Source organism: Anastrepha ludens, chromosome 5, assembly GCF_028408465.1.
Source record: "Anastrepha ludens isolate Willacy chromosome 5, idAnaLude1.1, whole genome shotgun sequence".
In the NCBI taxonomy this organism is placed as follows: Eukaryota; Metazoa; Arthropoda; class Insecta; order Diptera; family Tephritidae; genus Anastrepha; species Anastrepha ludens.
The window spans coordinates 99,047,243-99,075,234 of record NC_071501.1 but is presented as its reverse complement, the minus strand read 5'-3'; the positions used below and the strand labels follow the sequence as shown (position 1 = coordinate 99,075,234).

Below are 27,992 nucleotides of genomic sequence, written 5' to 3'. Positions count from 1 at the left end.
AGGCGATTGACCAGAAGCGGCCAGAATTGGTCAATAGGAATGGTTTTGTGTTCCACCAGGACACCTCTCGTCCTCACACATCTTTGATGACCCGCCAGAAACTACGGGAGCTCGAATGGGATGTCGTATCGCACCCACCATATAGTCCGGACCTAGCACCAAGTCACTATCATCTCTTCCGGTCCATGCAAAACGCCCTTGGTGATACCAAGTTGGCCTCAAAAGAGGCTCTCTGAGTTTTTTGCAAATACGGAGGGGCGTTGTATAAAGGGAGAATAATGAAGTTGTCATCTAAATGGCAACAAGGTTGCGAACAAAACGGGACATACTTGACTTGAATCGTATAATTTTAAGTACGTTAAATAAAGTGTCAAATTTCGATTACAAATACGACATTTCTTTTTCCCCAACCCAATACATATGAAATGTGTTGCCTTTTTAAGTGTAAAATATCGAAGTAATCTGTGAGCCATCTATAATTTTTTTGAAATAAAACCAATTAAGTTTCCATCAATTAACAAGTTTTATAACGATTATCCCCCGAAGTAACTAACTGTGATAAGCCCAGTGCTATTTTAAGCAAATTTTTAATTAAAAATTGTATTTGATAAAACTAAACACAAAAATATATTAATAATCTTTCTTCGCTCAAAGGAAACAGCATTCCCTTTAATAATGCCTTTTTTCATATGTATATATGTGTATGTGTGAGTAGATACATATGTATGAGCGTTTGTACACGATACGAAGAGTGAGCACATTACCCATCTGCATGTACCAATGCTTTTGGTCGAATATGCAGCCATGAATTATTTGCATTTTCGCACCCTCTTCATTTTTTATGAGTCATTTGGTCGCACTTAATTTTAAATATTTATGGCAGCGCAAACATGTGCGTTTATCAATATCAGCAACGGGCTGGGCAAAAATATTTTCATACCAAAAAGGCAATGCCGAAGAAAAAACACGAAAAACAAAAACAAATTCAGTACGGAAGAGCATTGCCACACATGTTGCAGCACTTAAAAGCAATTAAAAAGAAAAGTTTTCCTTGAAAACAACTTGGGCGGAGTTTGGGTAATTATGAGGAAGCAAGCGAGCATACCAAACACAGTACATATGTATGTATGTATCTACATATGGGCTGACACATAAATACATATATATTAGGGTGGGTCACTTTGTGTGGAACGAATTTTTCCGACGCCGGTCCGAGAAGATTGGGATTCTACATAGAATTCTGAGAAAAAAAGTGCATAGCATAGCTCTGAAGTTAATTTTGAGCCTCCCAAATTTCGAAAGAAGCTAAATTTAGCTTTAATTAATAAGAAAATAGAGAGACAGTTGTGGTTTTGAAGATAGAAAGCAGTACAAATACACCGCCTGTTGAAAGTAAAAAGGTTCCAAAACCAAAATAATCTGAAATACGTTACGTATGTAAATAAAAAATTAATGATTGGAATACAATTTTTTAAGAGAATTTTTTAAATAAAGAGTTTTCTAATAACAGGTGAATGGATTGCGCTATCGAGAGCTGATTAACAATTTTTTAAGGTCGGAATTGGATGGTATTGATCTGAACAACGTTTATTTTCAACAAGACGGGGCTATGTGCCACACAAGCCACGAAACCTTTGATCTTTTACGGGAAAGTTTCCGGACCGTGTTATCTCTCGAAGAGGTGATCACAATTGGCCACCGAGATCTTGTGATTTAACACCTTGTAACTTTTTTCTTTGGGGCCACGTGTAAGAAATGGTCTACGCCAACAGCCAAGGGTCGATTCAAGACCTCAAAAATGGAATTCGTGAGGCTATTGAGGACATAGGGCAGCCACTTTGCAATTCGGTTATGGAAAATTTCATGAAAAGGATATTGTCCTGTAAGCGTGATTGTGGTGGTCATTTGCCTGATGTTATTTTCCACTATTAGCGGCATACCTTCCTCTTTGTAATGAAATAAACATCCGATCATTTATATTAAGAAATAGCATTCTTCTGTAAACATCAAAATAACACCTCTTATTAAAAAACCCTATATATTAAAATTTAATTATTATTTTTTTGTTTTGCACGCTTTAGCTTGATTTACCTATAAAACACCTGCGGGCAGTAGTTTGTCTTACTACAATACTAAACAATTAATAATTTATTTGGTAGCTCCATTTTGAGGTACTTTTAAAAGTGGGGTTCTCTAGAAAATATATTAAAAATAAATTCTGCGGCTCGATAACTCCCCAGCACAAGCTTGGATTTAAAACAACATCATTCATAATACTTAGTTGAAATTAATCTTCCCATAAGGGAGGTCGAAATATACTTTAGGGCTTTCTAGACTTAAACTTTTTTCTGATAATTTGATTTAAAATTCGAGTCTGCTAGGAACAACATAAAAAAATTTATCAAAAAGTGTGCCCACCCTAATGTTCATTTATATATATACATATAGATACTTATACACTAAAATTAACAAAACAACGGTGCTTCAAAAATATGTGGCACTTGACTGTTGAACCGAATGTTTTTTAACGCAACAGCCCACTTGTTGGCAATATTGCTCTATGATGCTTTTAATGATGATTTTCATGGCGCTCTTCATGACGCTTTTCATGATTGTTTTTATTATCTTTTACTACAACAAATAAAAATACACTTATTAAACGCTGACTCCAGCTCTCTAGCACTCACCGTGTTGTCCAATATTTGTGATGATCACCCAAAAATCGATTGTTTTCTCCGGTCCCAATTCTTCATAGTCCCACTTCTTTTTCACACGCACCGCGCCATTCGTTTCGACCGTTACCCATGGATTGTCGTCACGTATTTTAAAGGTTTCCTTATCGGTCTCCTTCTCCAGCTGGAAGACGGATTTACCTTCGGTATCGCCATCTGCCTCGGTAAACTCGATACGTTTGGTCGGGCGTACCGCGCGCGTTACCCGACGCTTTTCGCGATGATGCGAATGCTCATTGACCGCATCGTGCTCCAAGTGTTGCATAATAAAAGAGACCGGTTCGGGTGCTAAAAACTCAAGCAAAACTTTGGCCGGTTGCTTGCTTATCAAACTGGGGTAGCGTAAATCGTGCGCTTCCACTTCGATCAGCAATTCGGAAGTTTGTGGTTGATCGGCTAACATAATTTCACCAGTTTGTGGCACAATGATGACAATGTTGCTTGGCGCATTTAGACGATAGGCAATCTTGTCGCCATCAGCATCGGTGGCTTCAACTTTACCCAAAATGCTGAAGCGTTTCCAGGTCGTGGACGAGTTACCTTCCAAGCTAGTGGACTTCTGGCCGGCAATGGCGAATTTGTAATCAGTCGACTTGAATATAGGGCGATTATCATTTTCATCCAGCACAGTCACTTGTATCTTCGAGACGGTCTTATCGAGCCCATCAATATCTGCGGCTTGTACGGAGAGATCATAGTGCGCCTTTGTTTCACGATCCAGTGGCCGATTGGTGACCAACCACACACCAGTCTCGCCATCGTTATCTACCAAAATCGTGTCCACGCTTATTTCACTACCTTTATCCGATTTACGTGTCTGCAAGGCAAACGCTTGATCGTCATTACCATCGATGATAGTGTAACGCACCTTTTTCGATGCACCAGCATTAGCGTCTGGCGCCGCAGTGCCGCTCAAGGCTTGCATCAGTGGTATGCCGCGTACACGTGTGCCTGCGGGCCGATTCTCACGCACCTCACCGCTTGCATCCAGCATAGTGCCCGGAAAGCGCAGCATATCGCTGCGATGCATCACAAAAAGCTGCAAATTGTGCGTGTTGGTGGCGTTGGGCGTCTCCTCGACCACAACCAGATTCACCGGACGATTGACTAGTGGTGAGATGTCGGAAGTGGTCATAACGACGCCATCATCGAGCACTGTAAAATATTTCGAGTAATCACCGGCGAGCATATGATAAGCACCCACAGGCGCTGATGATGCTGAGGAAGAAGTTGTTGCCTTCAACGACGAGGTCGATTTGTTCAGGGGCACTGTTTTGAATTTCTTAATGCTAAAACCCGGATAAGTATCATGTGGCAACACAAGCGAGTATTCGCTGCTGGCCGAGCCACCACTACCAGCCAACATACGCGCAGCATTAGCCGCCGAAATGCCAACCGTTGCAGGCATACGACCGTCGTCGTTGGACACAGTTGGGGTGGCCATATGCGCTTGCGTAACGCGGATATACGTGAGCAACATGCAGATGGCGATGGCAAGTACATAATCGCGTGATAACGAACGCGACGTAGGGAAGAAATGCGACGCGATATTATACGAACGAATTGACGAAAGACGCGTGTTTATTCGAGGAACCGTAACGGAATCGCGCGTTTCACTGCAGTAAAGCGGATGCCCCCGCTGTGGCACGGGTAAGCAACGCGCCGCCATTTTGGCACGCGTACGCAACTTTTTTGCACTGCTTCGAAGTTTTCGTCGAAGTTTTCTGCACGAAATTTTTCACTGTTGACTGCACTCTTTGCAGGCTTAAATTTCGCGTAGACAAAGCACTTTTCTTAATTTATTTGTTTTGCATCAACACATTTTTGTCACAACTGAAAAGAGAAAGAGCAAGAAAAAGAGGGATTCGTTAGTTGTGAATAATAATATTTCTAATTTTTATCTTTGTATACTATTCTCCTAAAATGTGAGTATGTACATATGGAGGCAATAAAAGTTTAATTAAAGTTTGCTCGAATTCGAGATTACTTTTGGAAAATCAAATATAATATTAAACAATCTGTGTTCCATGGTACGCCGAAAGTGAGGACGTAAAATTTTATTTACTTCCTTATAGAAAAGTAAATATACACGAATAAATTTTGAATGGTTTCACGAAGATCTACAGCCCACCCGAAGCAATTTATTTTACACACACACATAAGCAGTTCATTTGTATACAGGATGCATGCGCATTTGTAGTTGGGGACATGCATATACATATGTTAGTGGTTATAACTTCCCGAAACCATTATTCTTCTTTTTGCTCTTTTTCAGATAAAACATGGAGAGCTACAACTTAACTCAAGAAATAAAGAGGTATGCAGTTATCGTCGCTACTTGTGCAAATCACAACGATTTAAAAATCTCTAATAATCTAAAGTGCGTCGATTCATTCGTTCATAAGGTTCGCCGTGAATTGGAAGCATCAGGCTTTACAAAACACAAATGGCACGAGAAATCTTCTGACACTGTCCGATCTGCAGAATTTGTTTAAAAAGAGCAATCGATCATTCACGAGAACCCTTCAAAATCAATGAGGGCACTAGCAATGTAGCTTAATATTTCTGATGATCTTATAACATACGTCGAGTTGTCCATGAAGATCTCCGATATAAATCCTATGTTATGCGCAGAAGACAGTTTTTGATCTACCAAACACGAGAACTGCGAGTAGTCTGATGAAAACGCCTTCTATACAAATCTAAACACCCTGAAGCGTCTGAGATGTTATCGTTTTTTTAGACAAAAAAATTGTTTACCAAGGTCAAAATACCAACCACAGAAATGACAGATGGCTATACTCCAACCCTACAAAGGTTCTTGTTGTCATGCAAACGTAATGTCCAGCCACTATTTTGGTCTTGGGTGCTGTGCACAACAAACGACATGCCATTTTTTACTCAAAGAATTCTGCTGCATATATCGAGGTTGTAGAGAAAGTAGTGAAACCCTAGATTGACAGTCCATAATATATTTCAGCAAGACTTTCCTTGGTTAGAGTTTGAACAATTATCTATTTGTTTCATTTTTAATTTTAATAATATTTTTTTTTAATTAAATTTTTTTTTATCAAAATATAGTTCAATCTACTACAAAAACCCTGCAAGTGGAAGTTTAAAATTTCAGGAAAATGGAACAAAAATTTAGAAATGTTCATCAAAATTTCTGACTTTTTAATCAGATGCCTCAGAAAATTTTAACAGTTTAATAGCTCATTAAATTTTGGTATTAAGATGCAAGGTCAATAAAGTCGCTCAATAATCGCTCTAGTTTTTTTCTATTCGTGTTGGATGTTTCCTTCATATACAAATAGTTTCGAGTACAAGTGTGTATAAAACAGCTTTGCGTCCCACCCTGTTATATGGACCTCTAAAAAGGCTATACGAAGAAAGCTTCAAACGGCCGAAAAGAAAATGCTAAGACGGTTAACAGCGGTCAAAACGCTGGACGAAGTACCAAACCCGCACATTCGTGAAAGCCTTGAAATTGCGTTGGTTGAACAAAAACTACAAAAGCCATCTTTGCTCATATAGCTAATATCATGTCCAGAGAAAGCCTGAATCCGATATGACAAAGAGAGTTCTAGACAAAGTTACTCCGCCGAGGAAACCAGAGTGGCCCAAACATACACGAACGAAGCAGATGGAAAGCCACGTGAAAGAGGAGAATTTAAATATCGAGCCGAGATCGAAAAATCTGGCAATTACAAACCAGCAGAGTTGACCCCAAGTGAAACGGAACAAAAGCAAGGAGGTAGAAGAAGATTTTAATAAAGGAAAAATACTGATTTTTCAACACTTTTCAAATTTGGGGATTTAGTCCGAACGTCTGGGATTTTTCCGATCAGCTCAAATTTTCATATCTTTTTAGTCTCATTTGGCTGTAGTTTTAAACGAAAAGGAAGAATTGTTAAAAAAATAATAAATTAATATATAATTATATATAAATGATTTTAAAGTAAGCCCAAACTATTTGGAATATAGCAAAAGAAGTTAAAAATTTGAATCTGGTAACCTTAGAAAAGAGCGATGGAGGGGAATAGACAGAGAGATAGCGAGAGAGAGAGGAAAGTAAACAGAAGTTGAGAGACATCAATTAAGGGGTTATACGCAGTTATGAAGCAAATAACAGACGGGTTGTCAAGGATTTATCCTGAAGAAACTTCAGAATATTTTAATTTGAAAATTTTTGGCGGTTATAAAAGCATCCCTCAAGAACGTAACAAAATTTTTTATTTATGAAAATGTTGATTATAGAGCGCGCTGCAGGCGATTTCTGGAACCCCCTTTAAAAAAAGACGATTTACGGTGTACATCGTAACTCAGGATTGGATTATCTGAAATCAAAAAACCAAACAAATTTTGTTAATATATTAGATTATCTAGTAATTAATCGTTCGGCTAATCAAAATAGTGAATTTTCACAAAATGGCAGCTTTTAAAAGAAATGATTTCGATTTTTACGTTAAAATTTGGCCGTAAATTGATTATAAAATGGAAAATAAGTATCATATTTACAAAAGGAACGATTAATTACTAGAAAATGTATCTTTAAAGATTGAGTTAAAACGGTTGACCGATCAACCAAGCCGTTTTCTAGATATCGTGTACACCGACTTGAAAAATGCCGTTTTGAAAAAAACACGTTTAAAGTTTCAACACCGGTTGAACGTGCCGAGGCATCTCTACATATTTAGGTATAACTCCGAAAGTATTGCTTACATCTACTTCAAATTTCGTGCGTATACTTTTGAATATATGTACATTACAAAAATGCAATAAAAAATCGATTTTTTTTGAAAGTCATAACTGCGTATAACCCCTTAAGTGAGGAGATGACATACGCTGCCCTAGAAACTACTGTTTTCGAAGGTGAGGAGATATTTAAAAGAAAGAAAAGGTTGAAGTGAAAATGTTACTTCTTTGAATAAAACCGTTAAGTTTCATTAAGTTGAAATACGGCCGACAAGTTTATCAGCCCACTTGGCTCTTCAGTAGAGCCCTTTATTACAAATTATAGATTCTAAACCCAAACTCTCTCTAATATGAGTTCGGTGATTAAACAAACTTAACCCGTTAATACTGGAATCGGTGGGCTGTAAGGTGATAGCTTACGCCGATGATGTTGTTATTGCTGTCTCTGGTAAATTTGTATCTACATTAAGCGACCTAATACAAAATGCTCTAGATATACTTTCTAGGTGGGCAGAAAAGTGTGGTCTAAGAGTCAACCCAGACAACAAAGCACAACTCACATTGTTCACTAGGAAACACAGAATCCCTCAGCTAAGTGCAATTATGCTCAAGGGGGAAGCTCTTGTGATTTCGGGAGAAACCAAGTACCTGGGACTAAACATAGATAGGAAACTGACTTGGAAGTCAAACATCTTAGAAAGAGTCAGGAAAGCGAACCAAGCTTTGTATGCCTGTAAAAGAGCTTTAGGTAAGACCTGGGGAATTAAACCAAAGGTAGCTTATTGGCTTTACACTGCTGTCGTCAGACCAATTCTTCTATATGAAATTGTTGTCTGGTGGTGTGCTATGCAGAAAAAAACCGATTCTAATTTATTGAATAAGGTGCGGAAATCAGCGGAATTAGCAATATGTGGCGTCATGAAAACCACGCCATCCATGGCTTTGGAAATCATATTACATCTGCCACCCCTAGATCTCTTCTGCAAATACTCAGCGGTCTGCTCCGCTTTAAAGCTCAAAGCGAGCTCACAATGGAGGACTGTCACTCATGGTCATTCAACCATCTTAGACTCCTACACGGATATACTCAGTGACTGTGATTATCACCCTCCCATTCTTTGCTTCGAAAGGAATTTCCTAATGAAAATCCCTTCTAGACTGAGATGGCTTGAAGAAGATCCAACACCCAACACACCCGTTAAGATTTACACGGACGGATCTAAAATGGACACTGGTGCAGGATCAGTGTTATTTTGCAAAGAGCTTACTATTAGTGAATCCTTTAAACTACCGGATCACTGTAGCGTTTCTTCAAGCGGAAATAAACGCTATTCATGAAGCCTTAAAATGGCTAAAGATAAACAGAATATCATCAACGGATATCTGCATTCTATCAGACAGCCAAGTTGCCCTTCGAGACCTGGATGCATTCCAAAAAACATCAAGGAGGGTTTTACGTTGTCGCGAATCTCTAAATGAGATGGCCAAGCAATATCGTATAATCTTATGCTGGGTTCCAGGGCACAGGGATATATCAGCAAACTGTAAGGCACGCCAACTTGCAAGAGAAGGTACCTGTATGCCAGACATAAGTAATTTTATGGAGATACCTCTCGTAACTGTAAGCTTCATTAAGGTCGCATTAATTATATTAGGTCTGCAAATCAAAGATGGATTAGCGTTAACACCTGTGAAATTGCTAGGCAAACATGGCCAAGGCTATATTTACGTCTGCCCAAGAGTATTATAAAACTTAGTAGACTTCAAATCAGGACCTTAGTAGGGCATTGTCTTATAGGAAATGATGGAAGGAGATTAGGCGTTTACACGCATGAGGAGGAGTTGGAAACAATCCAACCCCTTTTTTGCACTTCCCCAGCTCTAGCCAGAAGCAGGAACCGAATTTTGAAATTCTAGGAATATAGATAATCTATACACTTTAGGTATCAACAACCTTTTACGCTTTGTCAAAAGCTCAGGATGGTTCAGTATGGAAAGAGAAATGTAGCCCAGCCCCCACGGCAGACAATGGACCCATTTAGTGGTCCAAGTGGCATCGCTGTCTCTATGTGCGATGCGGCTGCCAAACCTGACCTAGCCTAACCCGTTGACATAGCTTTAAACTTTGACACTTTTTGCAGTGTCTTAAAAATCTTGCACCAAAAACTATTGTTTTCCCATACGCAAATCAAGGTTATTCTACCGTAGTTCTGACCGTTTTTGACTCTTTTGCTTCATAGCAGCTTTTGTTAAAGTTCATGTTCTTTATGGACTTTCATTTCCGATCAAAATGTTGTGTGTAAGTAGCCCGATGGCTACGAATATTGCGTTCCTACTCAGGGAGAGAAGCTTCTGCGTTATTCTCCTGTTGCACTTTCGTCATAAGAGTTTTGTCATTTGCTTAAGTTTTTTCGCCTCTTTTACACTCCTTTAAGCAGGAATTCTCTCATTTTTGAGGCTTTATTCACAAAACTGTTGTAGTTATAATGATCGAGGAATGAACCGGCGCATTGTGATAATGTAAGATTCGGACACCTATTTATCCAATTGTGTATTAAATTTCTTAAAGTATTCAATGAGACCCCGTTTGAATATCACGTAAGCAAAAATGCTGAAGCGTACTTAGATACTCAAAACACAATGCCGCCAACCTTTCAATTCAATTAAAACTACTGGTAATGGCATTTATGATTTTCTCTACACTTTGAGCTCATTACAGCGTCGTTTTTTTTTGTGATTCATAATTAACATTCCCAATATCTAATATCCATTAGCACTTGCTTTGATAGTTCATTTCATTATTCATTAGGTCCTCCTCCGCGCACAGTAGTGGCCACACTGAGCGACCTTACATTTTTCTCAACACAAAATTCCATCTTCTCATGCCCATTGAAATCGCTCCCGTTGGAATCCTATAAAAATCGATAAATATCAATTGAAAAGCAGCCGACTACGTCAGCGTGTCACAACAATTACGGTAAAATTAAAATGTCATTAGCATGCAGACAATGAACGGCATTGAAAACAGGGCGCACAGAGGGGGGTATTCGAGGTTACTAAAAAAAAAAATATTGTAATAACCTGTACAGTTTGTCAAAAAAGAATTTTTACGAGAGGAAAACCATTTTTTTACTTTTGATTTTGTAAATAAATTATTAGGTTATTAAAACTATTATTTTTTTAATTCATTATAAGTTCGATGAGTATGAAATATTTATTCACGAAATTTAATTTAGTTTGATTTAACGATTTTAAAAACCAAAAATTATATTATTAGTAAAAATAAAAAATATTATTATATATAAAAAATTTTCAGAATTTTCAAAAAAAAAAATCATTAGAAAATATTTTACAAAAAAAAAAAACTAATATAAAGTGAAAAAAGTAATATAAATATATCCCAAAATTATTTGTATTATCAGGTCAGTCCATAAGTTCGTGCGTATTTTACCCATCAAATTCACTTTTGTACGATTTTTGCATACAAAAAATTATTCGCGGAATATAACAGAACTATTTATATTTTCTTTGATATATTGTGCATTCAACAAGTGATTGTAATCGCGGATAGAAGCACGTGTTTTAAAAAAATAAAATGGAATCTTCGAACGCGTATAAGCATATTTTGTATTTTTTTTATAAAGGTAGTAAAAATGCAACAACTGCTGCTGCAGAAATAAACACAGTTCACGGAGAGAATACCGTGAGTGTAAGGACTGCGCAAAAGTGGCTTTCAAATTCCGAAGTGATAACTGCGACGCGGAGGATGCCCCACGCGCTCGCCGTCCTGAAGTCTTTAACTCCGTCGCCTTGCTCGAACTCGTGGAAGCTGAGCCAAATTTCACAGTCGATATGATAGCTCAGAGGTTAAATTCATCGCATGGAACAGCTCACAGGCACCTGGTTCAGTTGGGAAAGGTTTCAAAGCTGGGAAAATGGGTTCCGCATAGACTTTCCGTCGCCAACCTTCAGCAGAGAGTGAATGTGTGTTCTCAGCTGCTGCAACGGCTCGAAAATGAAAGTTTTTTTAACCGTATCGTTACTGGTGATGAAAAATGAGTCCTTTACAATAGTCCTGTTCGCAAACGTCAATAGTTAGATAAAGATGAAACACCAGAACCGACCCCTAGAGAGAGCCTTCACCCCAGGAAGATTCTCCTGTCTATTTGGTGGGATATGGCCGTTATTGTTTATTATGAACTTCTGGAACCAAACCAAAGGATAACTTTTGATTATTATTCCCATCAGCTATCAACCCTGAATGAGACACCTAAAAAAAATCGACCGTCTCTAGTGAATAGACGCAAAGTTTTGTTTTACCACGACAACGCAAGGCCTCATACCGCGAGGCACACATTAGGCAAGCTAAACGAGCTCGGATGGGAGCTAATGCCACATCCACAATACTCTCCGGATATTGCACCTTGTGACTATCACCTTTTCCGTGGACTTTAATCCCATATAAGTAACAAGAACTACTCCTCAAAAGAAGCTATAAAAAGGTATATCAAAGCATATTTTGGCTCCAAGGACAAACAATTTTTTGAGCAGGGAATTAAAAATTTGCCTAAACGTTGGGAGGACATTGTAAATAATGAAGGAAAATATATTATTGATTAATAAATACTTTAAACATATTTTTTATTAAAACCACCTTAAAAAACGCTCGAACTTATGGACTGACCTGTTAATGATTGGCTGTTTGTGCGCTGCGCAGAGATCTATTGTGTAGCCAAGTAGCCTGCTCAAACAGTTTTAGGCTCTTAATAAATCTTAAAACCGCTCTAGGCTTAATTTTTAACCAGGTAATTTATGTAGTCTGCGTCGTGCCACTGCTGGGCAGTAGCATAGAACGTGTTCTGCTGTTTCTTGTGCCTCTTTGCAGAGTCTACAGGAATCGTTTTCTATCGCACCTAACTTCTTCATGTGATAATTAAGTTTACAGTGTCCTGTTAGTAGTTCACTGTAAAGTTGTATGTCCTTTCTGCTTAAGTTAAGGATTGCTTCTGGCTTTATCCGTTCTGGATCAATGAGCCTTTTCGACTGCCGCATGCCCCATTGGGCTCTCCAGTATGGAATGAGAAGCTATCCAGCGATTTTAGAGCTGCTTAACTGTCAGAGATTTTAATTTGTATTAAATAGTTCATCTGAAAAAAATATGAAACTATTGTTTTTTTTAGATTCTGTTGCAAGTTACTATTTATTATAATCTTTTCAAAAGATCAAGGTGTGCCGAAGGGCGCTCTGTGTTATTTTTGTCATTTTGATCGACTTTAGAACTTCGAAAAAAAGACAAGTGTCATGAAGGAAAAATTGCAAAATTGTACATAAACTTTGTGGTACCAAAAGGAACAAAAGTCGCATGAATTTAAGGAAGGGAAAAATGTATGGGATTTAAAAAAAGTTGTGCCCTCAAAAGGGACAGAATTGCGACTTTACTCGCACAACGCTTTCTGTTCGGCAATTTCTAACTTTGACCACTCATGTCCGAGTTATGTGCTGTTGTCTCGAAAATTTGTCATAGCTACAGACCTACATACGAAAAACTATAGCTGGTTGGTTTAAGTGGTGATTCTTCCAGAATCCAACTAGCGCTTCCGCACCATTTTGTTGCCACATCCTCGTTACCAAATTGTTTAAGAGTTATTTGCAGCAGGACTATATCCAGTCTGTGCAGTTTAGGAACGTTATTAGGTTGTTAACATCTAAACTAGACAGTTGTTCGAGACTCTCGAACAGCGGTTTGTCCAGAGTTAACATTCTGTCCTTCCATAGGGCAAGGCATTCACAGAAGAAATTGAAGATTGTTTCCTTTTTCTCCGGTTGTTTGCAACTGTGACAGTACGTGTTGTGAGGGATGCCCATTTTCGGCTGCTTGTTCTCCAACAGACCAAATGCCAATTATGACTGCCGTTAGTCTACAGGCGTCCCGTCGTTTCATGTTTACCAATGTTGACGATTGCTTTGTAGGTGGGCCACAACATTCTGCTAATTTTGCATTTCGGAAGTATTTTAGGAAAATTGCACTATTGACTGCATCTAATGGTGTGAATACCAATTAAGCAAGAGCGTTTTTCATTACCTTTAATGCTACGATGTCCCGGGACACAGATTAAGGTAAGTTTATGGTTTTCGCTCAAGGTGGCAAGGCTAGTCCTGCTTTGTTCCACCACTTTAGAGGTTGTTGTCGCCAAATCCAGTGCCTGGATTGCAGCTTGGCTATCCGAAAGAATAGCGGTATTTCTCTTAAAAGAGGGTTTTGCGATTAGTAGCCTACAAGCTTCCCCAATTGCCAGTACTTCGGCCTGAAAGACACTGCAAGCATAAGGGAGATGCACAGATCTTTCAATTTTCAGTCTGTGAGAATATAAACGAAAAACTATAGTATCACAACATTTTCACCAGTTTTGCTATTTGCTTTTGTTTGTTTAATTTTCATCAATTTCATATAAAGTATAGTATATTCTACAACAACTACTAGAGAAATTAAAGTTTATAACTTTGGAACTTTTCACAAGATTTATAAAAATTCAGCTAAGTTTCATCAAAACTTCAAACTTTTTAATTGGAATTTCAGAGCGCAAATTTTTATGCACCCACTAAATTTTAGTATAATAAAGTGCAAGTCTGAAAAGGCTAAAAATCGTCAATGATTTCTGAACATTTTTTTCTTGTTCCTACTTCGACGGCTGCCAGAAAAAATTTCATACAAAGCGCGAATTTAATTTTGTAATGAAGGTCAACTCTTCAGCTACAGTGAATGACATATAGACCCAAAGCATCACACAAATTTTGGCATAAGTCAAATATTATTCCAATTTTTCCATGCGTTTAATGATTTTTGTCAACCTTAAGTTAGACCCTAATTGGAGTAGATCCTCACGCACTTATTCACATCGCAGAAAGGCAAATCTGATAAGCAATTAATTTATCTTCCTCTAACGAAGCGAATAAACACCAAATTCCAATATAGAAATTTCTTATAGCATATTTCAGCGAAGTACTTGGGGGCAGTTAAAGGCTCTGTTAAGTTAAGCGCTACCGCTGTTAAGAGATCTGTTAACTTTCAGTTATGCAAGTAACACGCATTTTTACTGCATTAGACAGAATGAAATGGAAATAGCTGATTTTTGTTTACATTTGAGGATTGCTACTCACCGAGCTCTCTGTATTTTGATATTAATAGGGTTGCCTACACGTTTCGTGTGCTTGGTATGCTTTCCTCGCCTTGGTTATTTTCAAATAGAAGGAGTATTGTAAAAATTGTATATTTTTTTTGAAAATAGATGAAAACTTAGTTCTGTGCATAAACCCTTTCACACAAGACTTAACTAATGATTCATCTTTTGTTTGCATTACAAGGCCTTGGCTGCGCCTAAAAGTGCCTTTTAAAATATATTTAAATTATGGCATACATAACAATTTCGTTAAGGTGAACATAACATTTTCTGTTAGACTAGCAAAAGTGAGTAAAAGCAATACTAAACAATAATATACTCATATAATATTGTAATAAGAGTAAACATTTTTACTAGTTTAACACGAAAAAAGAGAGTTCAATATGGCAAGCGATTGGAGAGGAAAATGAAAAAAGGAGCAACAGTCGAATCGGCGAAGATTACCCGTATATGGTTAAGGTTTGTGGGAAATATACGTAAATAGACTAATGTTAACGCCTTGTTATGTACGCTCATTTTTTTTGAGAAAATCTCCTGCTATTTTATGGAAAAGTACAATAATACATTTTCACTCTACCATTTAATCACTCGCATGGATATTGAACGCAATTTTTTCAGTTTTTCTCTCTACTGCCCCACCTAGTTTATGTGACCAATAGATAGAATAATGCTTTGTTTGCACCCCAAACTTTTTCCTTATTTGGCGTTTCATGCACAGATTTTCGCGCCTGTACACTTCCGAATGGTTGTCACGCACCAACCCATTCGACTACGACGGCCACAGGTAAATGTTAAACGCCCGAAAATTGCGAAGTTGACAAACCTCAAACACTTTCTGGGCCTCTTGAATGAAGGGTATTTTCAGCCTTAGAATTTTTCGAACAGCTCTTATCACCATACCAAACTTTCTTAGCAGCCGTGTAGGCTTACATACCATCAGTAATTTTGAAAGCATGCTGGTGAAATAATATGAGATGAGCAAAAAGCTGCGCGGATATGCAGTTACAATAGAAAAAGCAAATGGAATTTGCAATACAAGTGGCAAAACTTGTGGTATATGAAAACCAGCCGAAACGTAAGAAACTTATATTTATCAGACGTGCAAAAGTCTGTTGTTGTTTTCCTATTATTTCATTTATTTTTCAGTTTTGATTTTGTTTAATTTAAAAATTGCTAATATTTTTATGTTTGTAGTTTTTTCTCAACGGTTTTTATCCACATAAGACTTCATAAGTCATAATTTATGCACAATAAAGCAAACGTGTAAAACATATTACATGTTTTTGATAGTCCATAAATTTCTGTTGAACACGAAAACAAACATTAGAAATTATTGTTATTTTTAAGCCAATACAGAAATTTGTCTGCGAACTGTGGTCATTTGTTCAAGTTAATGGAGCTTGCGAGTTGTTGAAATTGCGCCGTTACAGCTATTGTGGTCAGTAGGAAAGCAGCTGCTAAAGAGAAAAAGATGCGAGTAACTTTAAGTGCCCTGATGGGGAGCATAAAATTCAATAATTTCTGAAATTCCTATTTATCTGGTTGTGAAAAATCTGTCTAAAATTGGGTGCCCTCTACTCTCACAAAATGAAAAATTTATAACAAGGGATTTATTAATAGGACATAAAAAGAAAACGCTGAAAATACGACAAAATTAAACTTTTTCCAAGGTTCCAGCAATGGATTCTGGTAGTGGAGATAACAAAAAATATGCGTGGATCAGCGATGTGAAAGTTTAGTTCTGAAATTTTTAAAGGATTAATTGTCTGATCCTCACTTTTTATAAAGGATGATCAATTTAGAGGTAACAGATTTTGAAATGAAATAAAACAACGAAAATCAAATTGATTGGGCAAACCTTATTATTTTTCTGTAGAACCATTTATGACATTTATTTTTTAAAGCTAACTCCTTTCAAATGTTGGTCGCATCTGCGCCGCAGTTCAGCCATCCGTACAGACCAATTTCGAATGACACGCTGGAGGACTTCGGTCGGTATCTCGTGAATAACTTTTGTAATGTTGGGTTCCCAATGCCTCATTTGAAGCTGGTTTATCCACCAAGCATTTAGGCTTTACTTACACGCAGAAATAAAAATCCAAAGGTGTGATATCACACGATGTTGGTATCCAAACACTGCCCCGAGGCATTGAGATAAATTGCTCATCGAAACGGCAACACAGTACTTCCATTGTTTCACGGGCTGTATAGCAAGTAGGTAACACCTCTAGATCTACAAATTTGAAAGGAAGCAATGAAGGCGGTGTACAGGCTCAAGTTAAACGGAGTCTGGGGAAATGAAGAAAGCACTGGCCACTGTCAGATATACCACCAGTATTCAGAGCGGTGCACACTGTTCTCGATGCTGGTGGACAATCGGGTGTCTGTCGCTTGCCTCGGTAGGAAGTATGATGTTTGGATCCCAGATAGAGATCAATGGTTGAGTCCAGAGAACCTCTTAACGGGATATCAGCACACTTTCTACACCGACGGGTCCAAAACCAGTTATGGAAGCGGTTCTGGATGATACTTAGACGAAGACACTAAGTACTCCTATGCCACAGGACAGATGGCCACGGTATTCCTTACGGAAGTCTATGCCATCTTGAATGTGGCGTACTAGCTAATTGAGAAAAAGTGGCGGGGCAACAGTATTGGAATTTGTAGTGAAAGGCCTTGCTAACCCACGCTGCTCTTCGAAGTTTGTCGGTGAATGTAAGACAAAACTGAACAGTGTTGCAAAACACAACAAAGCTAGTCTTATTTGGGTGCCTGGACATTGTGGTATTGCAGGGAAAGAGTTAGCTGATAAATTGGCAAATGAAGGCTCTGCAAGTATGCCACTAGGCCCTGCACCTTTTCTAAGTGTCAATTCCGCATCGATTCAACTATGAATTGAGGACTTAATGAGGTCTACCACAGAGGTCCTTGGTCTGAGTTGAACTCGTGCAGAGTTGCCAAGTGCTTTGTGAAAGAACCAAACAGGAAAAGAGCGGCCATTCTCCTAAAACTCAGCAGGTAGGTCCTGAAAGTACTGGTAGGTGTAATCACAGGGCACAACGTCTGTGGTCAACATGTCGGGTCGTGGACAGCCCGATATACCTATCCTGTCTTGAAGATGACGGCACTGCAGAGCATTTTCTCTGTAGCTGTCCTGCATTTTCCAGAATAAGACTTAGGATATTGGGTTGCGATACACTAAGTATGGACAAAGTTCATACTCTTCCTCTGCCGGATCTCTTAAAATTCATCTATGAAACCAAGAGATTTGTGGAAGAGTGATCTCAAACTAATTCGTCCGTTTTTACCAACCACACTTTATCTTTCCTATCTCTATTCCTTCTACTGATATCTGTCCCGGTATAGTACAATGGTCTACTGACTGAGGGCTTGGACTTGTTCAACCCCCCACAAATCTAATCGAATCTAAAAGTAACTCCGTCTGGTTAGAACAAATTTGGAAATATTGTGGATATCACGGGCTTCAATTTCCGGCATCAAAAAGCCGTTTATCATGGCGCTATAGCGTTTGCAATTCACCGATACATTGGCGCTAGCCTCGTCCTTAAAGAAATATGGGCCGATGATTCCTCCAGCCCTTAGACCGCAACCAACGGTTGTTTTCAATGAATGTAATGGCTGTTCTTAAAAGGCGTCGGGTTGCTCTTCAGCCGAAATACGGCAATTTTGCATATTAACGCCAAAACTAGGCCTCATCGCTGAATAAAATTCAGGTCCTAAAATTCCAAGCCTTCGACGAGTTTTTCAAGAGCCCAACGAATGAAATTATGACGCTTTAGAATATCGGACAGCTTCAAATCTTGGACTAGCTATAATTTATATGCTTTCAAGCCAGGGTCATTACGAAAAATCGCCCAAGTAGTGCCATGAGATAGGCCCAGTTTTTGAGATTGGCGCCGAATCCATGCTGAATCCGTGTCTTCGACAAAACTTTCATTTGCAGCCGCAATACTCTCTTCACTTCCGCCAGTACGTAGTTTAACCGGTCGAGTATCATAGAATTATCAAAAATTATCCTCAATTTTGCCAATGGTTTGACAAATAGTGCGGTCAGTTGGACGGTTAGTGACACCATAATTTGACCTGAGCGTGCTGAAGTTGAAATGAAGATTATCTCAAACGAAGCTTTTCCCGGAACTAAACTCAATCTACTGCACTTGCTCCATGTTTCTTACTGGGTGCACTTAACAGTCATGGCTTGTTAGAAATAGTGCAGGATTGTTGTACACACAAATATTTGTAATAGGGTGCCTCACCAAACAAAATCGTAGTTTGGGCAACAAAGTTATTACATTTTTTATATGCTAAGGCTTCCTCAAAAATATTTCGGAAAAATTTTAGATCTCAAGTATTTTATAAATAAAAGTAATTATTGAAAGTATTTTCTTTCTCTGATTTTAAAATATCTCGAGTTATCGTGTCTTTTATAATACTACAATTTGTTTAAAAAAAATTTTTTTTTTGAATAAAGTCTTCTCAAATAATAAAATAGTTGAAGTTTGAATAAAAGTGTTTAAATTTTGTATCAACGAAATCAAAATGATGAGACTTTTTATGATATTTTTGTAAGATAGGTCTCAGAGAAACTTGGAAAATCGTGACCGATTTACACTTTTAAGATATCACTGGAAAAAGACATACGAGATGTGTTCAAAAAGTATCGCGAATTTTTTGTTTTTTTCAAAAATTATTTATTTATTCATTAATATCTATTTTGTCCCCTTCAAAGTAGTCCCCATGAGATATTACGCACTTGTGCCAATGTTTTTTCCAAACTTCGAAGCACTTCAAAAAATCATTTTTTTATCTTGTTCAGCTCCTTCTTCGATGCCGTCTTTATCTCGTCAATCGTAGCGTAGTGTCGTCCTTTCATGAGCCTCTTCAGTTTCGGGAAGAAGAAAAAGTCACAGGGGGCCAGATCTGGGGAATACGTTGGCTGTGGCATCATTAATGTGTTGTTCTTGGCCAAAGTCGCGCACAAGCAACGATGTTTTGTTCTTCCACAAATCCGGGCGTTTCTAGCGGATTGCTTCACGCAAATTGCGCACAACTTGCAACTAATGTTCCTTTTTGACCGTTTTACCCTATGGCAAGAACTCATGATGCACAACGCCCCTGCAATCGAGGAAAACGGTAAGCAAAACTTTTACATTCGACCGAACTTGGCGCGCTTTTTTCGGTTGGTGCGTGCGGCAGCTTCCATTGAGTTGATTGAGCTTTGGTTTCCACGTCATACCCATAAACCCACGATTCATGCGATGCTGCTTTCGTTCGAGATTGAGCAGTTTAGGTACGAATTTTGCGGCGACTCTTCCCATGCCCAAATCATTGATAAAACTCGAATGGCACGAGCCAATCGATATGTCTAGGCCCTCAGCAACTTCTCTAACGGTGCTTCGACGATTGGCCAATACCATTTTCTTCACTTCATCAATTTTTTCGTCTGTTGTTGAGGTGCTCGGGCGTCCGGCACGCTTTTCGTCGTTCACATCTTTTCGGCCTTCTGAGAGCATTTTGTACCACCGATAAACGTTACTTCGGTCCAAAGTAGCTTCTCCGTATGACACAGTCAACATTCGGAAAGCATCCGCGCACTTAATTTCGTTTTTCACACACAATTTGATACAAGTTCTTTGATCCATCTTTTTGAATAGGTAAAAATCGAAGACGAGCCGAAACATTTGCAAGCAAAGCAGCTGTCAACAATTAACTGAACATTCAAACTGGCCGAACTCGCAGGCATGAGTGGGATACATGAGTACCAACATATCACCACAAAAAAATCGAAATTCAAACATACGGAACCTGCAAAAATTCAAAATTCGCGATACTTTTTGAACACACCTCGTACATACAAGTATTTTCTCACCGTTTTTATTTCTCGAAAATTTAGTTCCTCAGTTTGAAAATTATTCTAAATATTTTTGAATCAAATATTTCTAAATATTGAATTTAATATATTTAAAGAAAGTCCAATTTTCGGATTTACGTTCAAATCGATCCAGCTCATGAAATTCTTAATATTTTTCGAAAATATTTTGTTGAAATTTTTAAAATTTAATAGATTTTATGATTCCGATGGAAAAATAGCATACATTTTTTTTTTGCATGGAAAACGACGCACCCTAATGCGCATATGTATTGTTTAAGTTTTCCTATAAGTAACTGATTTATTGACAACACTGTAAATAACGTTAAATATTTCGATGTTTGCATTTTTCGGCTCTATGTTATAATTTGTTGCTATTATTATTCATACACTTATTTACATAGCGTATAAATTTTTATTTGCTTTCGGTTTATTGTATTGCAGCAGGGGGTCCACCATCTAACCGCTGCAACTGCAGCATTCGAGGCACATCCCACTTGTTAAATGACTTTTAAATGAGCTTGTAAACAATGGCTTTCCACTTTTTTGATAACTACCGACAAATGCCAGCTGCCTGCGTGGACAATTACTGGACATACAAACATGAAAAGGCGGCTGGCGCGCGTATGGGATATTTCTGCTGTGTGTGTGTGTGCGTGTGTATTTGGATATTTGTACAAATCGATTATCATTTTCAGTTTAGTTTTTGTTTTGATTTGTTTTTGTATGCAAATTTATGCGTTGCGCCCATCTGAAATGATTTCAAGCCAAACAGAAATCAAATTTTAATTGCACCCACACATTAACAGACTGCTTTTTGTTCAATATACGATAGGCATAGCTGCCATGTACCTACTTTTTACAAAAAATTTTACTCTTCTTCTGTAAGCGGAAAATGATGATAATTAACAGCGTAATTTGTAAGCTTTGACTTTTTCCACATTCGAATGCTAATGACTTATATGGGTAATTTTTTTCGTGGAGCTAGAAAATGATAAATTTTTGGGTTGCACACCAACAGCTAACATTTTTTTCAAGCCATTTCGCTTAATGGGAAATAAATTAAATTTCTCTCTCCTCTAAATTATGCCATATAAATAATCGAAGTGCCAGCACTTTAGGTTGTGACTTTTATCCAGCATTTTTTACTACTCCAAATGTATGCAGCAGCGCTGGCAAACAAAAAACCTAAAATAGTTAAGCCTTTGATAGCGACGAACACCTGTTTCAGGTATTTATTATAGATTTTTTTTTCATACAAAACATATTTCAACCAAATCGTTGACTCCTCTAGTGGCTTTGCTACTTAGTTTCATTTTTTGATTAATACCAAACAACATTTTTTAATGAAGTTTTACACTTACTACTTAAGAAAATAATAGCAGAAAAAAAGACAAAATAAAACACAAAACGATTAATTCAAAGAAAAAATAACTAACTCGCTGAACTCAAACAATCTGTGAATAAACGATCCACTTCGGGCTAATTTAATGAATGTCATCGCATTTATGACTCTGGTCTCGCCATCATTGATTTATGTGCAACAAGATAAAAGGTACTAATTTATATTTGAACGACGAGACGGTCAGGCTGATGCTGGCGTTGATACGAAGGAAAAACATTAACACGTTCCTATAACAAACATACACAATCATAAAAATGTTGAAGTACCCTGTAAGAAAAATGTTTACTAGGGAAACAAGTTTCTGGCTAAGAACTCACACTGCGCCCGGCGACATCTGTCTTCACGATGTGAGAGCAGAGAATTATGCGCAACAATCGATGCTCTCACATATTCCGACTGTAGTTTCATTGAAATTATTACAGCTACTGCGTTAGTGAATTGCTGACTCGAAGGAAATGAAGTGTTTTCAAACAAAAGTTACAGCGTCAGAATTTAATTATGCTTAGTATCATTTTTCATTATAAATTTGTTAAATTATTGAAATATCCACAGCCAATTTCCAGTGCTGCCAAGCAAAGCTTTGTTGTGGATTTTAATGTTTTGTGCAAGATAAAAATCGTTTGTTACTATTTTATGGACAGTTGAAAAAACTCACGCAAACTGAAAATGAAAATTCGGGTTGGCGTTTGCTTCAGAGCCTCAAAATCCGTTTAAAAGATACACTTCTACCTTTGTTGTGGATTTTAATGTTTTGTGCAAGATAAAAATCGTTTGTTACTATTTTATGGACAGTTGAAAAAACTCACGCAAACTGAAAATGAAAATTCGGGTTGGCGTGTGCTTCAGAGCCTCAAAATCCGTTTAAAAGATACACTTCTACCTTAAAATAGGAGTAATTTTGCTCAAAGGAGCAGCTATGAACTATTTTTTATAAAAAAAGCAGGAAATACTCGACTTCCGCCAAGCCAAAGTATATTTGGAAGCGTAGTAACCACCGCAATAAAAATCAGCAGTTACAGAAATCAGAGATCATACATTTTCCATCTCTGATTTGCTTGCTTATTTCCGATTTCCAATTTTTCGAAAAGCGTTCTAATTGTTTACAAATTTGCAAAAGTAATAGAAAGAATTGATACATCTGATTAATGCATAGTGATTGTAAACATTAGAGAGTTTTATGGAAAAAAGGCAGGACTCCAAGCGCTTGAGTAAGTTTTGACTTGTTGCAGTTTGAAAACTATTTTACCACTTTTTAAACACATTTTGGTTCACAGATACGTCTCTTATTAAAATTTATGTAATTTATGTTAAAAAAGACCTTCCAGAAGACATAAGCTTCAAAATGCAAAAAACCCTATGTAAATCTGAGCTCCGTGTATATCTTTAATTTACATACATACATATTTTAGGACGACTTTATTTTAAAAATTATAGAAATTGCGCTTTCTGCGTGGTGCAAGAAGGCAATTTTAGGCCTACTGTTATGGCTTGTCAGTGAACATGAGATTCTTTTAAGTCACGCTGGTGATTCATAATTTTTGTTGACTCTAAGTCTGCTAGATATTCAATGAAGTACTTGCTAAAGTGGGGATATCGTTTTTTTCATAGCGAAGCAGCGACGGAAGTAGTGATAATCATCTTTGTCATCATCATATTGGCATTTCAGTCCGACATGCACCATTACCTCCTCCACAATATGCCTCCATTCTTCTCGACAGTCCGCTTTCGCTCTATGTTGTGAGAATCTCATCTTTAGTATATCGTCTTCTACGTCTTGCAACCATCGTAGCCTTGGTCACTCTTTAGCTGCTCATTCTTAGGACGTGTCCATACCAAAATAATCTTTGTGACTTTATAAATTGCATTACATTTTGTTCTGTTATTAAGGGGGGGGGGTAGGGTCACAAAATCGAAATTTTTTTTTCTTCACTTATCTTATAGTAAATCATTTCAAGAATGTTGTGTCAAAATTTTAAGTGGATCGGAGCAGAACTCTCAAAGTTATAGCCTTTGTAGGCACTCTACCTCGAATGCGGATCATCGATAATTTCTCAGAGTCATTTTTTCAAACGCGTTTTTCCCGAAACGACTTCTTAAAAGTCGGTGCCAATCACAACTCCGAAACTATTCAACCGATTCTTTTCACATTTGGCACACGTTTTCTAAATCAAAAATACCTCCCCCTACACTGTTTTTTTTTTATTTATTTTTTTTTAAGGTTGTTTTTCACTTACAAATATGGCGAAATTTTTCGCCAAAAATGCTCGTTTTACGTTTTTTTGCCACCAAAACTACAAAAATGAAAAAAAAAAAATTTTATTAATGTAGGGGGGAGCATTACGTCATACTTTAACTGAAAAATTCGACTTTTTTAGTTTCAGATGATTCTACGACGAATGCCGATTGGCACCGCAGATCACCTCTCGAAAAACATATGTCCAAAAAAACTCTGTCATGGGCTTATTTGTCAATATTTTATTATTAATATTTTTTAAAAACTTATTGAAAAGATGTACAATAACATGCAACTGATTTTATTAAAGTATCTTAAGCCATATTTCTGTAAAAAATTAAAAAAAAAAAAGTTTTTTTTTAGCGCTAAACCCTACCCCCCCCCCCCTTAAAACACTGAGCTCGAGAGTAGAGCCGATTATTTTTCTGAAGATTTTTCTTTCAAAATTGAATCAGAAAATTGACGAAATTAACTTTAAGGACTCAAGTGAGAACCAGTCTTATTTTAGTTTTGTATATCTGGAGGTTTTGTTCCTTTGATATCAATGAAGACTTCATCAGTTTGATATGGGCAGAGTATGATCTGTTTCCTGCCTGAATACGATCTTGTATTGATAAGGACGGATCCTTATTAATGCTGAGTACCTACTACGTGTAAGTATTTAATCACTTGCATGGGCTCAAAAATATAATTTTCGATTCTGAAGAGACTATCATGAAAGGGTCGTATCATATATTTCGTTGTTTCTTCATTTATCTTGAGACCCGCTATAGCTTGCACTAGCCGCATGAAAACGTTCGTGCGCATGTTTGTGTCGATTTATAAAATATTGTGCCTGATTGATCTATTTCATTTATTGCTGAATGCAGTGTTCAATTAAACAAAAAACATTGACAGTGAGTCACCTTATTAAGAGTCATATTGATCAAATTCCTGTATTTTTGTGGTATATCCAGTATTTTTAGGTGATAATCGATACATTTTTTGTAGAGTTTATCAAACGCTCAAACATAGTGTAGATTAATTTTGAACTCATAACATTTTTCGAATATATTCATCATCTTTGCTTATTGTGCGTTCCGAAAAATAAGTGTTCAATGTTGGTACCCACAATAGCACGAGTGAGGGATAGGTTTCGGGAGTTTGCGAATCAGTCATTTCAGCCATTAGCGAATTAGGCATTTTCATCGAAAGTAGGCAAGATATGTCTTGTCCCTCAAAATTGCATCTTAGCTCTCCTTCATATAACTCAAGCATATTTTGAATATAAGCCAACCTGGTTTGTCAATAATACTTTAAAAATTAATAATAATTAGCACTACCCAATGGACTAAAAATTAATAATAATTAGCTGGGGTTCAGCACTACCCAATGGACATATTTTGTGAAAATAAATTTTTTCTCGTGTTATTAATAATTTATAACTTATATGAGTCTAATTGGTCAGCAAATATGGCTCCTAAAAGTATTCCAACAACGGTGCCGCCTATCAGCTCCAAGTGTAGCTAAACTGAGTAGCTCAGGTTAGGCCATAAGTATAATTCCAAAACCAATTTTCAAAGAAATCACTCCAATAGTTAAGAGAAAACGAACTACGAACACATAAGAAATATAAATATATTCAAAATTTTAAATTTCATAATTCATAAATAAATAATAATGAAGAACATTAACACTAAACATTTCTTTACATCTCATTTCTCTAACAAAAATTTAATTTAGAAGCTTCTGAATAATACCTCTATGCTCCGTGTTAACGACTGTTCCAGGTCCCTCGTTAATTCTCATATATATGTGCATAGGTATATGAAAATCGTTGAGTTTAAGACTAGTTCGGATCTATCGAAAACAGTAAGCTGGGCATATTAAACCCAGATATCGTCTTTAGTACTACATAGTAACGAATTACCGAAGAAGTCAAGCAATGAATGCGGGACAATTCACACTTTCCAGAACATCGCCTTGTAAAATTCAACAGCTGTTGATATGAAAATGTAAAGGAAGGTGAACTAAATTCTCTCTAAATTCATTAAAAGCGCGCAAGTGCCATACAAGCTGATACGAGTATTCCTACAGGGTACTTGCACGCGTGTGTTGTGATGTGTGCGCGCTGTTGTTCGACGATCAATAAAACACAATCAGCATGGCATATAGACAGTATGTTTGTATGTACGTGTAGAAACCGAGTAATTCGATTTAATAACCCCAGCTGAACGAGAGCTTTTTAAGGCTTGAGGGGAGTTGCCCGAGAAATAAGCGAAAAGCAAATAAATATAATCAACATTTAATAAAAAAACAATGGCTTTCGTATTTAAACTATTCATATGCATACAAATTTATTTTGATATGCACATTTGTATATATTTTTCGAGTGTTATGAATAAAATTCCCATTTGGCTTGATGCTTGGGCTGATAGTAATGCAAATCTGCGGGAGAGCTAATTTGTAGCACTCTAACCGCTACTCTACCCATTTAGATTTTTGTAGATTAGGCGCTGCTTCTTCTTGGTAGCCTTATTTAATTAACCGCACTTGTCTTGGGGTTTTTTTTTTATAATCAATACAAAAAATGTTCAATCTATAATTAAGATTATATTCAGGGATACAAATGCAAGGTGGCATATAATTTTGTTAAATGTCGCATTTTATTTAAAGTTTGAATGTGAAATGGAAGTGTTGTACAAGTGAAATGAGTAATGCAGGCCCCAACATTACTGAATGACTTCTTAACAAAATTTTTAAATATCCAAAAAAATTTTGTAGTTTCCAACACTTGGACGAAATTTCCTTTTTTTATATTTTTTGCTTTAAATAACATGGCGCAAAATTATTCACTTAATCGCCAATTAAATATATTTGACACTTACGAGCCAAATAGCTTCAGTATAAAAACAGGTAAACAATTAGGTCCGCAAAGGTCAATATAAAGATTTCCAATAATCCAAATTTTTGTTTGTTTATTTATTAAAAAAAAAAAAAAAAATGATTAATTTTGCGCCACCTGCTATGAGACTTCTTCTTCTTCTTAATTGGCGCGATAACCGCTTACGCGATTGTGGCCGAGTTTAACAAAGCGTACCAGTCGTTTCTTTCTCGTGCTAACCGGCTCCAATTGGACACACCAAGTGAAGCCAAGTCTTTCTCCACCTGATCTTTCCATCGCAGAGGAGGCCGCCCTCTTCCTCTGCTACCACCAGCTGGTACCGCATCGAATACTTTCAAAGTCGGAGCGCTTATATCCATTGGGACGACATGACCCAGCCAACGTAGCCGCTGGATATTTGATCTCATACAACTCATCGTTCCATCGACTGCGATATTCGCCGTTGCCAACGTGCAAAGGTCCAAAAATCTTACGCAGAATCTTTCTCTCGAACACTCCAAGCGTCGCTTCATCGGATGTTGTCATCGTCCAAGCTTCTGCGCCATACGTTAGGACGGGCATGATGGGAGCCTTGTAGAGTGTTAATTTTGTTCGTCGAGAGAGGACTTTACTGCTCAGTTGCCTACTTAGTCCAAAGTAGCACTTGTTGGCAAGAGAGATTCTACGTTGGATTTCAAGGCTGACATTGTTATTAATGTGTTAATGCTGGTTCCTAAATAAACGAAGTCTTTTACAACCTCGAAATTATAACTGTCTAGAGTGACGTGGGTGCCGATACGCGAGTGCGCCGACTGTTTGTTTGAAGACAGGAGGTACTTCGTTTTGTCCTCGTTCACCACCAAACCCATTCGCTTTGCCTCTTTATCCAGTTTGGAGTAGGCAGAACTAACAGCGCGGTTGTTAAGGCCGATGATATCGATATCATCGGCATACGCCTGCTATGACACTAGATTATTCAAAACTGTTTATTGGAAT

At 37.4% G+C, this 27,992-nt stretch overlaps 1 protein-coding gene across 1 annotated transcript in view; it reads right to left on the bottom strand.

The window, feature by feature from the left end:
• Positions 1-2,569: 2,569 nt before the first annotated feature.
• LOC128864819 (neural-cadherin-like) overlaps positions 2,570-27,992 on the bottom strand; it is an 82,341-nt gene continuing 56,918 nt past the window's right edge. The window contains exons 2-3 of the mRNA XM_054104575.1: positions 2,688-4,565; positions 2,570-2,631 (exon numbers count right to left, since the gene is read on the bottom strand). Coding sequence (XP_053960550.1) covers positions 2,570-2,631; positions 2,688-4,401 — 1,776 coding nt within the window. The 5' untranslated portion in view covers positions 4,402-4,565. The remainder of the gene's footprint in view (positions 2,632-2,687; positions 4,566-27,992) is intronic.